At 42.5% G+C, this 14,509-nt stretch overlaps 1 protein-coding gene and 1 pseudogene across 1 annotated transcript; one reads left to right on the top strand and one right to left on the bottom strand.

Moving 5' to 3' along the window:
* The first annotated feature begins 3,037 nt into the window (after positions 1-3,037).
* On the top strand, positions 3,038-7,616 carry IL36B (interleukin 36 beta). The gene is made up of 3 exons (XM_045550631.1): positions 3,038-3,128; positions 6,442-6,581; positions 7,404-7,616. Exons 1-3 carry the CDS (start codon positions 3,065-3,067, stop codon positions 7,614-7,616), a joined length of 417 nt encoding a protein of 138 aa, XP_045406587.1. The 5' UTR covers positions 3,038-3,064.
* Positions 4,869-5,449, bottom strand: LOC123636644 (annotated as a pseudogene).
* Positions 7,617-14,509: the final 6,893 nt, after the last annotated feature.

Here is a 14,509-nt window from a genome sequence, read left to right on the forward strand (position 1 = left end):
TAAATAAATACATTGCCCATAGCCATGGAGACACACATTCTATGAAGAAAATAATCGAGCAGAAGAAGGAGCTAAGGCAGGACTAATGGGCTCTTGTAGACAGGGCAGCTGAGGAAGATCTCAGAGGTTGGCTTTTTTGCACATGCTTCGAAGAAGTGAGGGAGGAAACCACATGGGGACCTGCGGAAGCCCATGCCTGCAGAGAACAGGAAAGGCTTCCATCTGGCAAGGGCCAGCTTACAGAATGGGAGGCTCAGCAGGACCCCTGTGTGGCTAGAGCAGAAGAGCTGAATGGGCAGGAATAGAGGGTAGGTGGGAAGAAAAGCGGGAACAGATTGTGTGAGCTTGGGTGGGCCACAGTGAGAAGTTTGTTTGTTATTCTGGGTGTGAAGCAGAGCCATCAGAGGATGCTGAGCAGGAGGGTAAGATGACAGAAGGGACATCTTTAATCCTGGTCACTGCTGGGTGGACATTTGCCCCTAGAGAAGTAAGAATGAAAGCAGGGAGACCAGATAGGGGCTACTGTGCTACTCCAGAGCAGAGAGTCAATGGTGGATTTCACAGGGCAGAACCAGGGCCAGTGTTTGGGAGTTATGTTAAAGAAAATTTGGCACAGAATGAGTGGGATTCTTTTAGCAGTTAAGACAAACCAACAATATTAGGTTTCAGGAGTAACAATTCTCTTTCACTGCCAATGTTGAGGCTGAGTCCAATCCCTAATTCAGAGGTTAGGAAGCCACAGACCACCAAGGTCTCTCCTCCTATGTGAATCTCCTCTCCTGGACCTATTGTAGGTTTTCAGTATCCACAACTAAACACAAGACCCCTTTTTGGTTTGGCTAGTGCAGTGTGCAGGAAACCATGCCCCAGAAGGAGCATGTCACATAGTGGTTAAGAACAGAGAGACTTGGCTTCTAAGTACAGATCTCTTAGTAGCTGTGTGACTTTGGATCAGTTTTGTCATCCTCCAGGGCCTCTGTTTTCTTACATGAAAAATAAAGATTAATGACCCTTAAAGGATTGGTGTGAGGATTAAAAGATTATTTAGGTAAAGCTGTTACAACTTTATCAGAAATAAAAACAAACTCTCAATATCTGTACAGTATGAACATGGCACGGTGGGTGTGTTAAACTCCTAAAAGGATACTGTGATTTGCCCAAGATCAGATGCAAGCGGAGCTATAGTTTCTTACAGTTCAGAGAGTCAAGATAGCCACACCTCTGCCTCCAAGGCAGCCCAGAAAAGGCTTCTCCTCCTTACCCAGTGGCTGGCCTAGTCTGCATTTCCTCGTGCTATTTCCCAGTGTTGGCTCTGCTCCAGTAGCTTAGAGAGCCCAGCCCCATCAGGTCACATTGCTCCCTGTTCTTTATCCAAAGTTTCATGAGACCTCCGTGCCAGACCAGCTTTCTTGCCAGAGTGGGTGTACCCAGGGCCAGATGATGCTCCTCCCTTGCTCATTTAAGGGCTGGGAGTCCTGGACCAGCTTTCCAGAGCACTTGGATGCAGCTGGAGCCTTAACTTTGAATCCAGGGACAAGAACATCTCTGGGAAAAGGTAACTTCTGCTGCTCAAAAGCTGTGTGTGGGGAACTGTCTTTCACTTCTCTGTGTCTAGACTTGAGGTACCTCTGGGAGCCTTGGTCCAAGGTACAGGTTTTGGAAGAGCTGGGGCTGCTTAAAGAGTGCAAGCTGGTGATTGCTGTCTCTCGGTTTAGGGACAACTAGCGAGTCAGGCAGCAAGGGTCCTGAGGCAGGGAGGCTTGTGAACAACTGTTCTCATTGTGGAGTCTTTGATCTTCTTGGGGAATAGTCCTGGCACCTTAACCAGAAAATCAGAGGCTGATATCCCCTAATAGTAAAACCACCTCATGGGGCCCATGGATGGCCATGTGCAGGATCCTTAGAGATGCCTCTTTGGATGGGGCGTGGAGGAAGATGGGGTCAGAGAGTCAGGTTTGCTTCCAGTTATTTAGGAGTGTTTGGCTTGAAGTTGGGAAAAGTGGTAGCTCACCAGCTGTGTGGAGGGCTAGAGTGGAGACAGAAACACGCTCCCTTCCTTATTCTAAACCCAGAGACTCAGAGCACTAGAAGGTGCCTGGGATGGTGGTCTGGAACCTGCTAATAATCCTAGATGTGATGGATAGAAGACATGAAAAGACCATCACATCCTGAGAACCAGGACTACACCAGCCACGGCGGTAGTGGGAGCTTCCATTTGGGGTTTGCTGGCCTTGAAATATGTTCTTCCTAGCCTTATTCTCAAATATGCATCTGGGACAAGGTCTCAGGGTGGCTTTCTCTAAAGAATTTTTATAATAAAATTTCAGGGGGAGAGGGGAGAAATGGATGACATATTTTCCTTCTCTCCTTCCCTCCTGTGGCCAGCTGGTGGCAACCTCCTCTCTACCATCTGATCTACCTTCACAGAAGGCGCTGAAGCCGTCATGCCCACCCCATTATGTAAGTAGTGAATTGAAAACCAGCTTGTAAGTATCATCCATTCTCCTCACCAGAGAATAGGATATAAGGATCCCCATTGTTTGCTCAGCTATATATATGTTTGCTCTTGATAAAACACAGATCGTAAGCCTGCATTTGAAAATCTCAAGACATCTAGCTCTTTTGTTATTGTCTATATTTAGAATTGCTTGTTTATCCTGATAAAGAACATAAAGAAAAAAAAAACATACTGATGACCAATTTAAATATTTTGCCATTTTATTAATATTACTACCCAGAGATTTTATCAGTCAGGAAAAAACAAGTCACTAATAGTGCTAGGGAGACAAAGACGAATCTTGAAAATCTCTTGGGACCCTGAATACATAGATCCTTCCAGATATTTTCATTCATAAACCAGCCCCTGCCTATTTCCCCTCCCTTGCTCTGAGAAGTAGCCACTCCTCAGAGCAGTGAGCCTATACCCAGGAATTCCAAAGCCATTAATGGCAGGATGCAACTAAAATCCTGATGTTGACAACAACTTCATGTATGTTTTGTGCTTTTCTGTCATCTGGCAGTGGAGGAAAAGCCCAGAATCTATGGTATTCGTGATTCTCTACAGATGGTGTGGGTCCTGGATGGAAATTCTTTAATAGCAGCTCCTCTTAGCAACAGTGTCAAGCCTGGTGAGTGACAATCTAAGCCTCTGTTGCTCTGCTGGGGCTTGGGCTGAGCCTGCCTGAACCTGGTCCCTGACCTCGCCAACTCCTGGGCACCTGCCCATGTCCACAGGAAGGGCGACAAAGGGCAGGATGGTTCCCTTCCACAAAGGAAAATCCGTACCTAGAAATGAGGGTTGGTGGCTCCCCTCATCAAAAGAAAATATCTTCAGCTTAGAAGGGCTTATTCATTCAGGCAATGGAGAGTTTAACCTTCCTCTTAAACTTTCTGTCCTTTAGATTCTAACCATCACTACCTATGTCCTCAGATTCAAACACCTTCATCTTTCCAGTAGCAAACCTACACACCTTTCTAAGTTGGCATCCTCTCTTCTAATGAAAAGCAATATTCCTTCTTCCCATCACATCAGTCCATCTCAGCTTCTTTCCCTTTGTCTAGGACTTCAATGTTTGATTTAATTCTTTGCTTCCATGCACATTCCACTCTTGTCTGTGTCCTGGCTTCTTTCTATTGCTGAATGACATGCTGTAATCTAGCATCTGCAATCTTAATACTAAAAACCTTCTCTTGATCTCCACGTTCTGCTCCTACCAATTCATTTTCCTGGGCCAATTGTAGCCAAACCTCACTGGAGAGTTGACTACACAACTTGTCTCCACTTCACCTGCTACTTGCCCTTATGTCAAGACATTCTGACTTCTGGACGGCTCCTCAGAAGCTGCTCCCCTTGAGCTCCTATTCCAAAGGTCACCATCGACCTTCAAATACTCAGACCCAAAGGACCCTTCTCCATCCTCATGTTATTTGGCCCCTCAGCTGCGTTAGTATAATTGGCAATTTCCTTCTTGATCTCTCTCCATCTTCTCCTTCTGTAAGAACGTTCATTCTCGTATGGTTCACTGCCTCCTCTTTTGCATTTTCTTTACGACTCCACTTTCTCCCTGAAATTTCCAAATAATGGGGTCCCTCAGCATTCAGTCTGCATTCATTCACATGCCCCATGGAATGAGCTGGGTTCTTGGATTGATGTACCACATCTATGCTCATGACTGCCGCTCATGCCTCCAACACAGATCTCCCCTCTGAACAGTTGACCTGTGTCACCTTGGTGTCCTCCCAAACATCTCTAACTTCATATATCCCAAGTGGAACTGTGGATCTGCCTCCTCAAAACTGCTCCATGACTGGCGCTACCATCTTCTCCATTTCCTTGAGCCAGAAATGCAGGAGACATCTGGACTCCTCACCTTCCTTTCTTTTCCTCACCCTCCATGCAACCCATCAGCAAAGATTGATGAGTCTATGTGCAAAATATACCTGATTTCTAAGATCACATCCTCTCTTGCCTAGACCACTGCCATCACTTTCTCACTGCCCTCCCTCCCACTTTATTCCTGTAGTCTCCCATCCTTTCTCCACAGAGAATCAGGAGTGACCTTCTTAATACATTAATTGAACAATATCATGCCTGTGTGTTTGTGCTTGTGGGTGGGGGTAAGTTGGGGAGACCTCAGGTGTACCAGTTTTCTTCTGGGGCCTTGAATTTGCAAGCTCTTTTCCCTATAGGGGCTTTACTTAAACTTTTCCTTTCACTGGAATACTCTCCCATCAAACCCCCTCCACCACCTTATTCCCATTTCTTCCCCCACCCGTCAAATCAATAGGTCTTTTGTTGCATCATTAAAATTGCAAATAGGTCTTAGGAATCACCTGGCATCTTGATGCAACTGGACAACTCCTAGATCTTATACATCAGCCTGCTGAACAGTTCCTTTTTCAGAAACATAGAGACCATCCAAAAATTTTCTGATATCCCTATTTTTAACTCTGGTGGTTGGCTGAATCAAAGCAGCTAAATTTGAAACAAGCTCAATGTCGTTTCCTTCAAGGATTAACTCATCTTTATTGGCTTGATATATTGAACAAGCAACACCTGGCCTCATCTGAATCCTGCAGATGTATTTTTCACCTAAAAATTTTAGTATTTCAACAAGAGACCCATTCCCCTGGATAACGATGTTGATGGGGAAGTTAGCATACACAGATCTCATCTTGCAACAGAAGATGTAACACCCTTGATCATGTTCTGTCTGTGACTACAAATAGTGCAAACAGTAGCTGGTTCCTTTCTATTTCCCCACCATTTGTCAACCTGGAGTCTCTTCTTTTTCTTTCCAAGGAGACTGCGTTCTACATTGATGTGATTGAAGTCACTCTACAGGGTTCCTCTGGGACCCTTCACAATAACTGTGCATCCTTTAAGAGTGATGTTGACATTTTCTGGAATGCCAACAGTCTGATCACTGAGAATGGTCTTCTTTCTCATAGTATGTGCAGCAAAGAGCTCCCATTTCTTCATATAAGAGCTTTCTCTTAGCTCTAAGGTCCTGAGTTGAATTTCACCTCTAACTATGGTCTCTCTGAGACTGTCCCAAATTTTGGTCACTTCTTGCAAAGCAGATATTGCAATGTGTTGTAGTTTTGGTCATTTCCCTGTTTATGTCTTTTCGTCTCTCTTGGAAGGATTATAAGTTCCATGGGGGCAATGACAATGTCCCTCTTGTCCTCAACTAAATCTCCAGTGCCCACATAGTGCCTTGTTCTAAGTGAACATTCAATAAATAGCTGTTGAATGAATTCATTCCATCTCCCCTGCCCAGAAGTATAGATGCCATATGCCCAAGATCCTGGGAATTACCTGCTGAATCATTCAGGAATTTAGTTCAGTTGGTAGTGACACAAACCCCACATAACCAAGTCTTAAATGAGATAGAAGTTTCTTTCTTTCTCATGTAAAATAAGCATGAGTAGGTCAGCCCAGGCTGGTGTGGTGGCTCTATAATGCCACTAGAGGTCAAGGATTCTAGCCTTCTTCTTCACCAACCTCAAGGCCATCAATGCCCAAGTGTTTGAGGCAACCAGTAAGACAACACAGGGTATAAGAAACAAACTCCTCCCAGCTGAGTCAATGCCTTTTAAGGAATATTCTTAAAAATCCCATACAACATTTCCACTTATATCTCATGGGCCACAAGTTAAGCATTGGACCACATTTAGCTGTGAGTGTGGTGGGAAATTCTATTTTTATTTCTTGGGAAGCAATGTCCCCTGGTAATAACTGGGGTTCTGCTATTAAGGAAGAAAAGTGAAATGGGTTTCAGGATGGTGACAAATGGCTAATGAGAGGAGCCTGTCTGGGGGAGTCCTGGACACTCAGTGTCCCCTGGCTGGGAAGAGTAACTGGATGTCAGGCCAGAAGGACTGGTCATCCCCCTGCCTGGGGCCTAACATTGTCTCCACTTTCCCTTATGTTTCCAGTCTTTCTTGCGTTAGTAGCATGTAGGGACACAGAATTCCACAATGAAGAAAAAGGTAATCTGGTTTACCTGGCAATCCAGGGCAAAGATCTCTGTATCTTCTGTGCAGAAGTTCAAGGCAACCCTACTTTGCAGCTTAAGGTGAGTGGTTGTACAGCTAAAGAGAGAAGTACTGTCAAATGGACTTTTAATTTCATTTATATGTTATTGAATAAAAATAATATTCTTACAATCCTGGATTATTCAATGTAAAGAAGGAAACGTGACCTGAATGATTCCCAAATCAGTAAATGCTGCCTTTGAATGGGTAGAACACTTATTTTAACATCAGAACATGGATCCTCTGAAAGACAGAGAATACACCCATGGGAATGTTTCAGAACAGCCAAGGAATGGTGGTTTCTCCATTCTCAGTCCTGATTAATTGCCTCCTGGAAATGCTCTGAGATGAGGGGTTGCTCCCACATAAGCAAAGGCCACTGCACTGCAGAGGAGACAAATGGAAGGATATTGTCAATGTGGAATTTGTAGATTTCATGTTTATGATCTATGTACTAAAAGCAAGATTTTTAGTTATGAAACTAATATTTCTGCTAATAATGGAAGCTGTAATGTATAAACCCCCACAGGAGTTGGGGATGCAGTGAGAATGGCCTGAACCTGTAGGTGACTGCAAACCAGAAGCACTAAGAAAGGGATTTAAACCTCCCTCTGTTCTAGGGAAGATGATGCCTCAAAGAATCAGAAAGTCCTTGTGTCAGGGGATCTTGGGGTGGAGCCAGGCTACTGGAAACCAGTGGTTTCCCTGTTTGGACAGCCTGGTGCCCCCTTTCATCTGCCTGCATCCCTAGCCTCTGTCCCTGCCTTTGGGAGCAGCAGTCACTCCCCTGCTGTGCACTCAGGGCTGAGATAGTTTAGCTCTCTCCTCCTAAGCCTCCTAATAAGCCTCTTTCCCTCCCCCAGGAGAAAACGATCATGAACCTGTACCAGGAGAAGAAAGCACCGAAGCCTTTTTTCTTTTTCCACAGTAAAGAGGGCTCCACCTCTGTCTTTGAGTCAGTCTCCTACCCTGGCTGGTTCATAGCCACCTCCCCCACGGCAGGACAGCCCGTCACTCTCACCCAGAAGCGGGACATAACTACCAACACTAACTTCTACTTAGATCCTAAAAATTAAATCCAGCCTGGGCTGTGGGTGGCAGATTCCAGGACAGAGGATCAAGCTGTCAAAGAAGTTTGTGTTTGAAAACACAGTAAGTCATCTTGAGGAACCACCAGGCACCGAGTTCATCAACAGTTTAGCCCACCGCCAGCTCACCTCATTCTTGCCACCCCCAAACCACCTCCTCCTCCAGACATCCACTTCTGCACCATGTCCCCTACTTGGATGGCATCCTCCCAGTATGAAACCTAAGAATCACTTTTCATTCTTTCTTGATCCACTCAGCTGTCACCCTCCAAATGCTTCTTGCACACAACTACCCTTCCTATTCCTTCTGCCAACCCATGTTCTAGAGATGTGAATTCCAAACATTTTTATTTATATGACCCTATTGATGAAAGAATGTCATTTATTAATTCTATGCATGTTTACTACAAACATTATAATATGTACCCCAAATGATAAAGCTAATGAATGTGATACATGTGAAATATAAATTCTACTTGTCTTGATAATCATGACGGATTCATAATATCATTGGTTAATAATTTGAGACATGGCATATACTGTTGACAGGTTTGAACTGCACTGGTCCAACTCATATGCAGATTTTTTTCAATAAAAGTTATACCAAGTGTGCCTGCCTCTCTTGCCTCTCCTTCCACCTCCTCCACCTCTTCCGCCTCTGCCACCCCTGCGTCAGCAAGACCAACCCCTCTACTTCCTCCTCCTCCTCAGCCTGCTCAAAGTGAAGATGACAAGGATGAAGACTTTTATGATGATCCACTTCTGCTTAATGAACACTAAATATATTTTTTCTTCCTTGTCATTTTTAATAATATTTTCTTTTCTCTAGCTTACCTTACTTTAAGAATGCAGTATATAATACAAACAACATACAAAATATGTGTTAATCAACTATTTGTGTTATCGGTAAGGCTTCTTGTCAACATTAGGCTATTAGTGGTTGAGTTTTGGGGGAGTCAAAAGTTATATGTGGATTTTTGACTAGACAGAGATTGGCACCCATAACCCTTGCATTGTTCAAGGGTCAGCTATACTTTAGTTAAGATTAATTGTTAACTGTTGTGAATGTAAATCAACCCATATTTCAAAGACTCCTTCAGATCAGTTTGAATTTCTTTCAGACAAGTTCTCAGACTGAGTGTACTGCCTTTGTTTTTACTTTATAAAGTGACTGGAAGAAGAAGCACCAGCTATATTTTCTTGTTATTATTCACGTTTTCTGGAATTTAGTAGTATATATTCAATCTACAGTTTCTTTAAAGGGATACTTTTAAGCCGGTTGTCCATTTTGTGAGGGTTACTTTAGTTAAAGCCTGTAATATAATCTGCAAATTCACTAACCAAGAACATGTAGATTGCAATATGCTGTAATACTCTGAACATGAATATAAACAGCTCAGGCTCTCTTCCCTCAAGACATCTTGCCCTTCTTTGCACACGACAAGCAGGGGTATTGGGTCTTGCAATGGGTATTCATGGCTAAGTTCAAATTTCTCAGCCAGGCATAATCTGTCCCAAAACTGGCATTATCTCCTATTGCTCCACTGCCCATGATTCTGTTTGGGATATTCCTTGAACCCCACCTGTTAGCCTACTTTTTACTCCAGTCATTGTTGTGCATCCAGCTCTGAGAAGGTGCAATTTGTCAACATGTTATCTCAGCTGCACTGAGCATCTTTCTTTCCTTACTCCAGGGATCCCAGGACACCTGGGGATAGGCACTTGCAGGAACCTACTTGGTATTCACATATACACAAACCTGAAAGTGAGAGGGAGCTGGTCCATGGGAACTCTTGAACAATGGAGGATGGGAGTGGATGGGGAATGGCTACTTTCTTCCATCCCACAGGTGGACAATTCTAGATACATTCTGCATGGTTCCTCAGAGGGTCCCAGCAGTATTGAGCCATAATTGCCCAAGGCAGGGCTGAGCTCAAGAATACATTCCTGCATTGACTTCTCTCATTTCCCCATTTCAATTTCCTTAGCCACCTCTCCTGTTCCCTGCGGTCACTTTTCATCATCCTGCATGCAGATTCTTGTCTCAGGGTCTGTTTTCCGGTGTAGATCTAAGGTAAGACAGATTCTATCAAAGCAAACTTCTGGGCTTGCCACCCCAATGTTTTGGATTCTTCCATCTGTGTCTCTGCTCATGCCCTTGCACACATTTCAAACACTTCCATCATTGTATATCTCACCTGCCTATGTCTTACTAACGTCTTAAATCCTTTTGAGGTATTTAGATGACTCTTCATCTTCCCAACCAAAGCCAACACCTTATCTTCTTTGAGGTCCATAGCATTTTGCCTTCTTATTGGATATTTCTTTTGTTAGCCTTTGTGCTATAGCTTTTTCTCCTTGTCTTAACTTATTTTCTCTCTTCTCCCCAACCAAATTCTAGGTACATAGAGGGCAGAAATTTTGTCTCTTACATTCATGTGCTTCATTTAGGTGCTAAATCTTGCCTCCTACAGAATAGTTTCTCAACAAAATATTGTTGAAACAAATTAGTTTTTATTGTATATGTTAGCATCTTCCTGTTGATACCAAAATATGTCAGGGAGAACCTTGCATTGTGATGGCAGGAGCAGCCCTCAACTTCAAGAAGGGTCCAAGGAACTGCAAAGCTGCAAAGCTCCTCAAAGAATATGGAGAAGGAAAACATAGAAAGGCTGCTCGTGAGCTTCCCTGTCTCAATTCCTTCTCCTTTTCTCCATGTGCGCATGTGACTCCAGGGAACTGTGATGATGTTAGAACATCCTTTCAGGAGGAGTTGACTGCAGAATTGAAGCACAACCCAGAGTAAAAGGCCTCCAGCCAGAATCCCTCCAGCCAGAATCCCTCATGCCAGAATCCCTCATGAAGGGCTCTATGCACAGCCTGGGTTTGCACTTTGTCCAAGCCCACCCCCACATGCATTTATGTTTATGCACAACTGCATGGGGCACAGGAGAAGGCCCCTTTATTATTGTTGTAGCTGGATTAGGGAAATGAGAGGTGCCTTTTAATCCTCACCTCAATCTAGATCTTTGAAATCAAAGACGTGCCCACCACTCTAATTTCATAGTCTCAAGCCACTATGATGATCCAGCCCTCCCTAGCAGAACCAACAGAGTAAGGCAGAGGAGAAGGTAATCTCCAGGCTGTTTTAGGCAACTTCAGTGTGGAATCTGCCTTCTTAACTACTCCCCGATTGCTAGTTCACAAATATCAGGGTCTTGCTAATCAGAGAATTATTTCTTCTGGAGGTGGAAAGAAGTGGGAGAGTTCCCTTCAACATCACCATCTCAGGGAGAAGGACAGAGTTTCTCATCCATGTGAACCAAGGTAGGAATGCCAGCAAGGAATGTGAAAACAAGAAGAGGAATATTCTCACCTCTACAATCTTGGAGTGTCTTTAGGATCAAGGAAATGCTCAAATGGAATGAGTTGTAGAACTTTTTCTCTCTTCTTGGGTTCTGGGCAGTTTGTAAAACAAGGACATTGTCTGTTTCTTAAAAGATTCAATAAATCATGCCTGTAAAGCCAGATAACATTAGGGATCTTTATACGGTTTGATTTGAATGTCCTAGTCTCTAGAGGTGTTTTGACCTGTCCTTACAGTGTTTTAAAAATTGAGAAGTAAAGATTCTCAAGAAAAATTGGAAGATCTGGCAACACTGCTCCCGAATTCCCACAGAGCAACAAGTGACTAGAGCTCAATCTACTATTTCTTTTCTTGACAGTTAGGGAACAAGTCCTGTGGAAATGGCGCCAGAAATTCAAAGTTCTTTACATAATGTACAATTACTCATTAATAAAGGCCTAACACCTTCTGTTAAGTATATGTAAATTGAAAGACACATATGCTCAATAGTGATTCACAGACATTTCTTCTTAAAAATTCTGTAATCTTACATTGGTGAAATAAACTAGTTTTTCCTATCTAGCTAAGTTATGTGATATTATTTTTCTCCAGCCATTTGTGTTCAATGCCCATGTGGGCTGCTCTTCAATCACCTGGAAGGATGGGTGGAGCCCTGCCTTTCTATTCTTAGATAAGTTGGATCCCACTGAGTCTTCTTTCCATACCCACCCCCCAAAATGCCAGTTGTCAGCAATAAATTGAGTAACAAAAAGTTAGGGAACATAGCCATAGAAAATGCAGCCAGTTTTTTCTTCCAAGGCAGGATCCCCCAATCAAAGCAGAAAGGAACAGTAATTTTCTAGGCCTCTTACTGTAGCACCGAATGACCACCCTGCACATCCACTCTTTTGTCCATTGATTTGCTCAGCACCACACCTAGTTATTGTGCCAGGAAACATGATGGGAGCCCCAGCCTTTGAGAAACAGCCTCTGATAAAACTACTTTCTTCACATTCCATTCACTCTTTTCACTTTAAAAAATGTTAATATTTCATTGTTTTTAGTACATTGATACATTTGCCTTGTAAAAAAAAATGTTAAAACATACTACATAAATCCAAATGCCTTTCCCCCAAGTCCTGGCTCATCTTTCTCCACCCCAATGGTAACCACTGTTATGTGTTGGTATCATTCTGGTCCATTTCTTATGCATTTACATACTCATAGGCACCTATTGGAAATATGTAAGATTGTTTTGTGGGTGCCTCTGTGTGTGTGTATGCTTGTGCACGTATGTTTCCCTAATTGGTATGATACAATATATATTTTTCTCCGACTCACTTTTTTACTCAATGCTATGTCCCAATAGCTGTCTACATTGGTATGAATGGCTGTATCTCATTCTCTTACAACTGCTGCAAAATACTCAACAGAATGGTTTTACTGTCAGTTGTTTATTTATCCATTCATGGATGGACAGTTAGTTTCCACTTTTTGCTGTTTTTTTAACAAGCAATGTGGCAATGAACATTCTAGTATATACCTACTGTGTACACATGCAATTCCTTCTTTGGAATAGAGAAGTGCATTGCTTGACCATAGAGTAAGTGCAGTTTTTATTTTTAATAGATACTATCTGCCCTTGGATCTGGCTTTTCCAGTTTATACTACTAATGGTGTTTTCATTCCTCCCTGCCCAACACTTATTTTTAAATAAAAAGAAAAAGTTTCGCTGATTCAGTATATAAAGGGATAACTCATCATTATTTTAATTTGTACATTCCTGATTACTGGTAAGCCATTCACTATTCAGCCTGTTCCAGTCTGACCTGTGACATTCAACGTCACCCAAACCTGCTTTGGAGCATCATCAGTGATGTCCCATCCCCGCCTGTTGCCTAATCCTACAGACACTCTGCTGTCTTTGTTTTAATCAGCACTGGACACACCCTGCTGCTCCCTGCATCTTCATGCTCATCTCATGTGCTAGGGATCCTGCAAAAGTCACGTCTGGGTTTTCCCCAGTCTCCCTGGATTTTCCTTCTTACTCCGATTTACTGGCTCTTCCTCATGTGACTTCCAGGGGCTGCCGTTCCTCAGGACTCATCCTTGAGTCCTCTTCTCCTCTACACTGTCTCACTGGTGATACTACTTGTTCTCATGAATATAAATTTCAGGTGCTGACAATTTAATCTCTGGGTCAGAACTCTCCCCTAAACTCCAGATTTGCATTTGCAGCTACCAGTCTGGACTGTACCAGAGCTTGCAAATGGAATATTTCCTGAGTAGAACTCTTTTTTCTTTCTCTCAGTATTTTTATTTTTTTTATTTCAAAATATTAACGGAGTACAAATGTTTTTGGTTACATGGATAGCTTTTGTAATGCTTCAGTTATGGCTATAAGTGTGCTCATCACCCAAATTGTGTTCACTATACTAGTTAGGTAGGTTTTCGTCCATCCCCTCCTCCCCTTTTTCCCCTGTTTGATTTCCACTGAGTTTTACTTCCCTCTGTGCATATGTGTGCTCCTTGGTTAGTTCCAATTTAATAGAGAGTACATGTGGTGTTTGTTTTTCCATTCTTGAGATACTTCACTTAGGAGAATGGTCTCTAGTGCCATCCAAATTGTTACAAAAGGCATTAATTCATCCTTTTCTATGACTGAATAGTACTCCATGGTATACAGAGACCACATTTTGTTAATCCACTCATGAATTGATGGGCACTTGGGTTGATTCCACATCCTTGCAATTGTGAATTGTGCTGCAATAAACATTCAAGTGCAGATGTCTTTTTGATAAAATGACTTCTTTTCCTTTGGGTAGATACCCAGTAGTGGGATTTCTGGGTCAAACAGTAGGTCTACTTTTAGTTCCTTGAGGAATCTCCATACTGTTTTCCATAAAGGTTGTACTAGTTTGCAGTCCCACCAACAGTGTATAAGCATTCCTTTCTCTCTGCATCCATGTCAGCATCTACTGTTTTGGGACTTTTTAATAAAAGCCATTCTAACAGAGGTAAGGCGATATCTCATTGTGGTTTTAATTTGCATTTCCCTGGTGAGTAATAATGTTGAGCATTTCTTCATGTTCCTTGTCCATTTGTCTGTCTTCTTTTGAAAAGCTTCTGTTCATGTCTTTTGTCCACTTTTTAATGGGTTTGTTTTATTCTTGCTGATTTGCTTGAGTTCTTTATAGATTCTGGATATTTAGCCCTTTATCAGATGTATAGTTTGTGAATATTTTCTCCTATTCTGTAGGTTGTCTATTTGCCCTGTTGATGATTTCTTTAGCTATGCAGAAGCTTTTTAATTTAATAAAGTCCCATTGATTTATTTTTGTTGTTGCTGTAATTGCCTTTGAGGTCTTAGTCGTAAGTTGTTTGCCTAGGCCAATATATAGAAGAGTTTTTCCTACATTTTCTTCTAGAATTCTTATGGTTTCCTACCTTACATTTAAGTCTTTTATCCATCTAGAAATAATTTTTGTGAGTCGTGAGAGATACAGGTCCCATTTCATTGTTTTGCATGTGGCTA

Source organism: Lemur catta, chromosome 4 (genome assembly GCF_020740605.2).
Source record: "Lemur catta isolate mLemCat1 chromosome 4, mLemCat1.pri, whole genome shotgun sequence".
NCBI lineage: Eukaryota > Metazoa > Chordata > Mammalia > Primates > Lemuridae > Lemur > Lemur catta.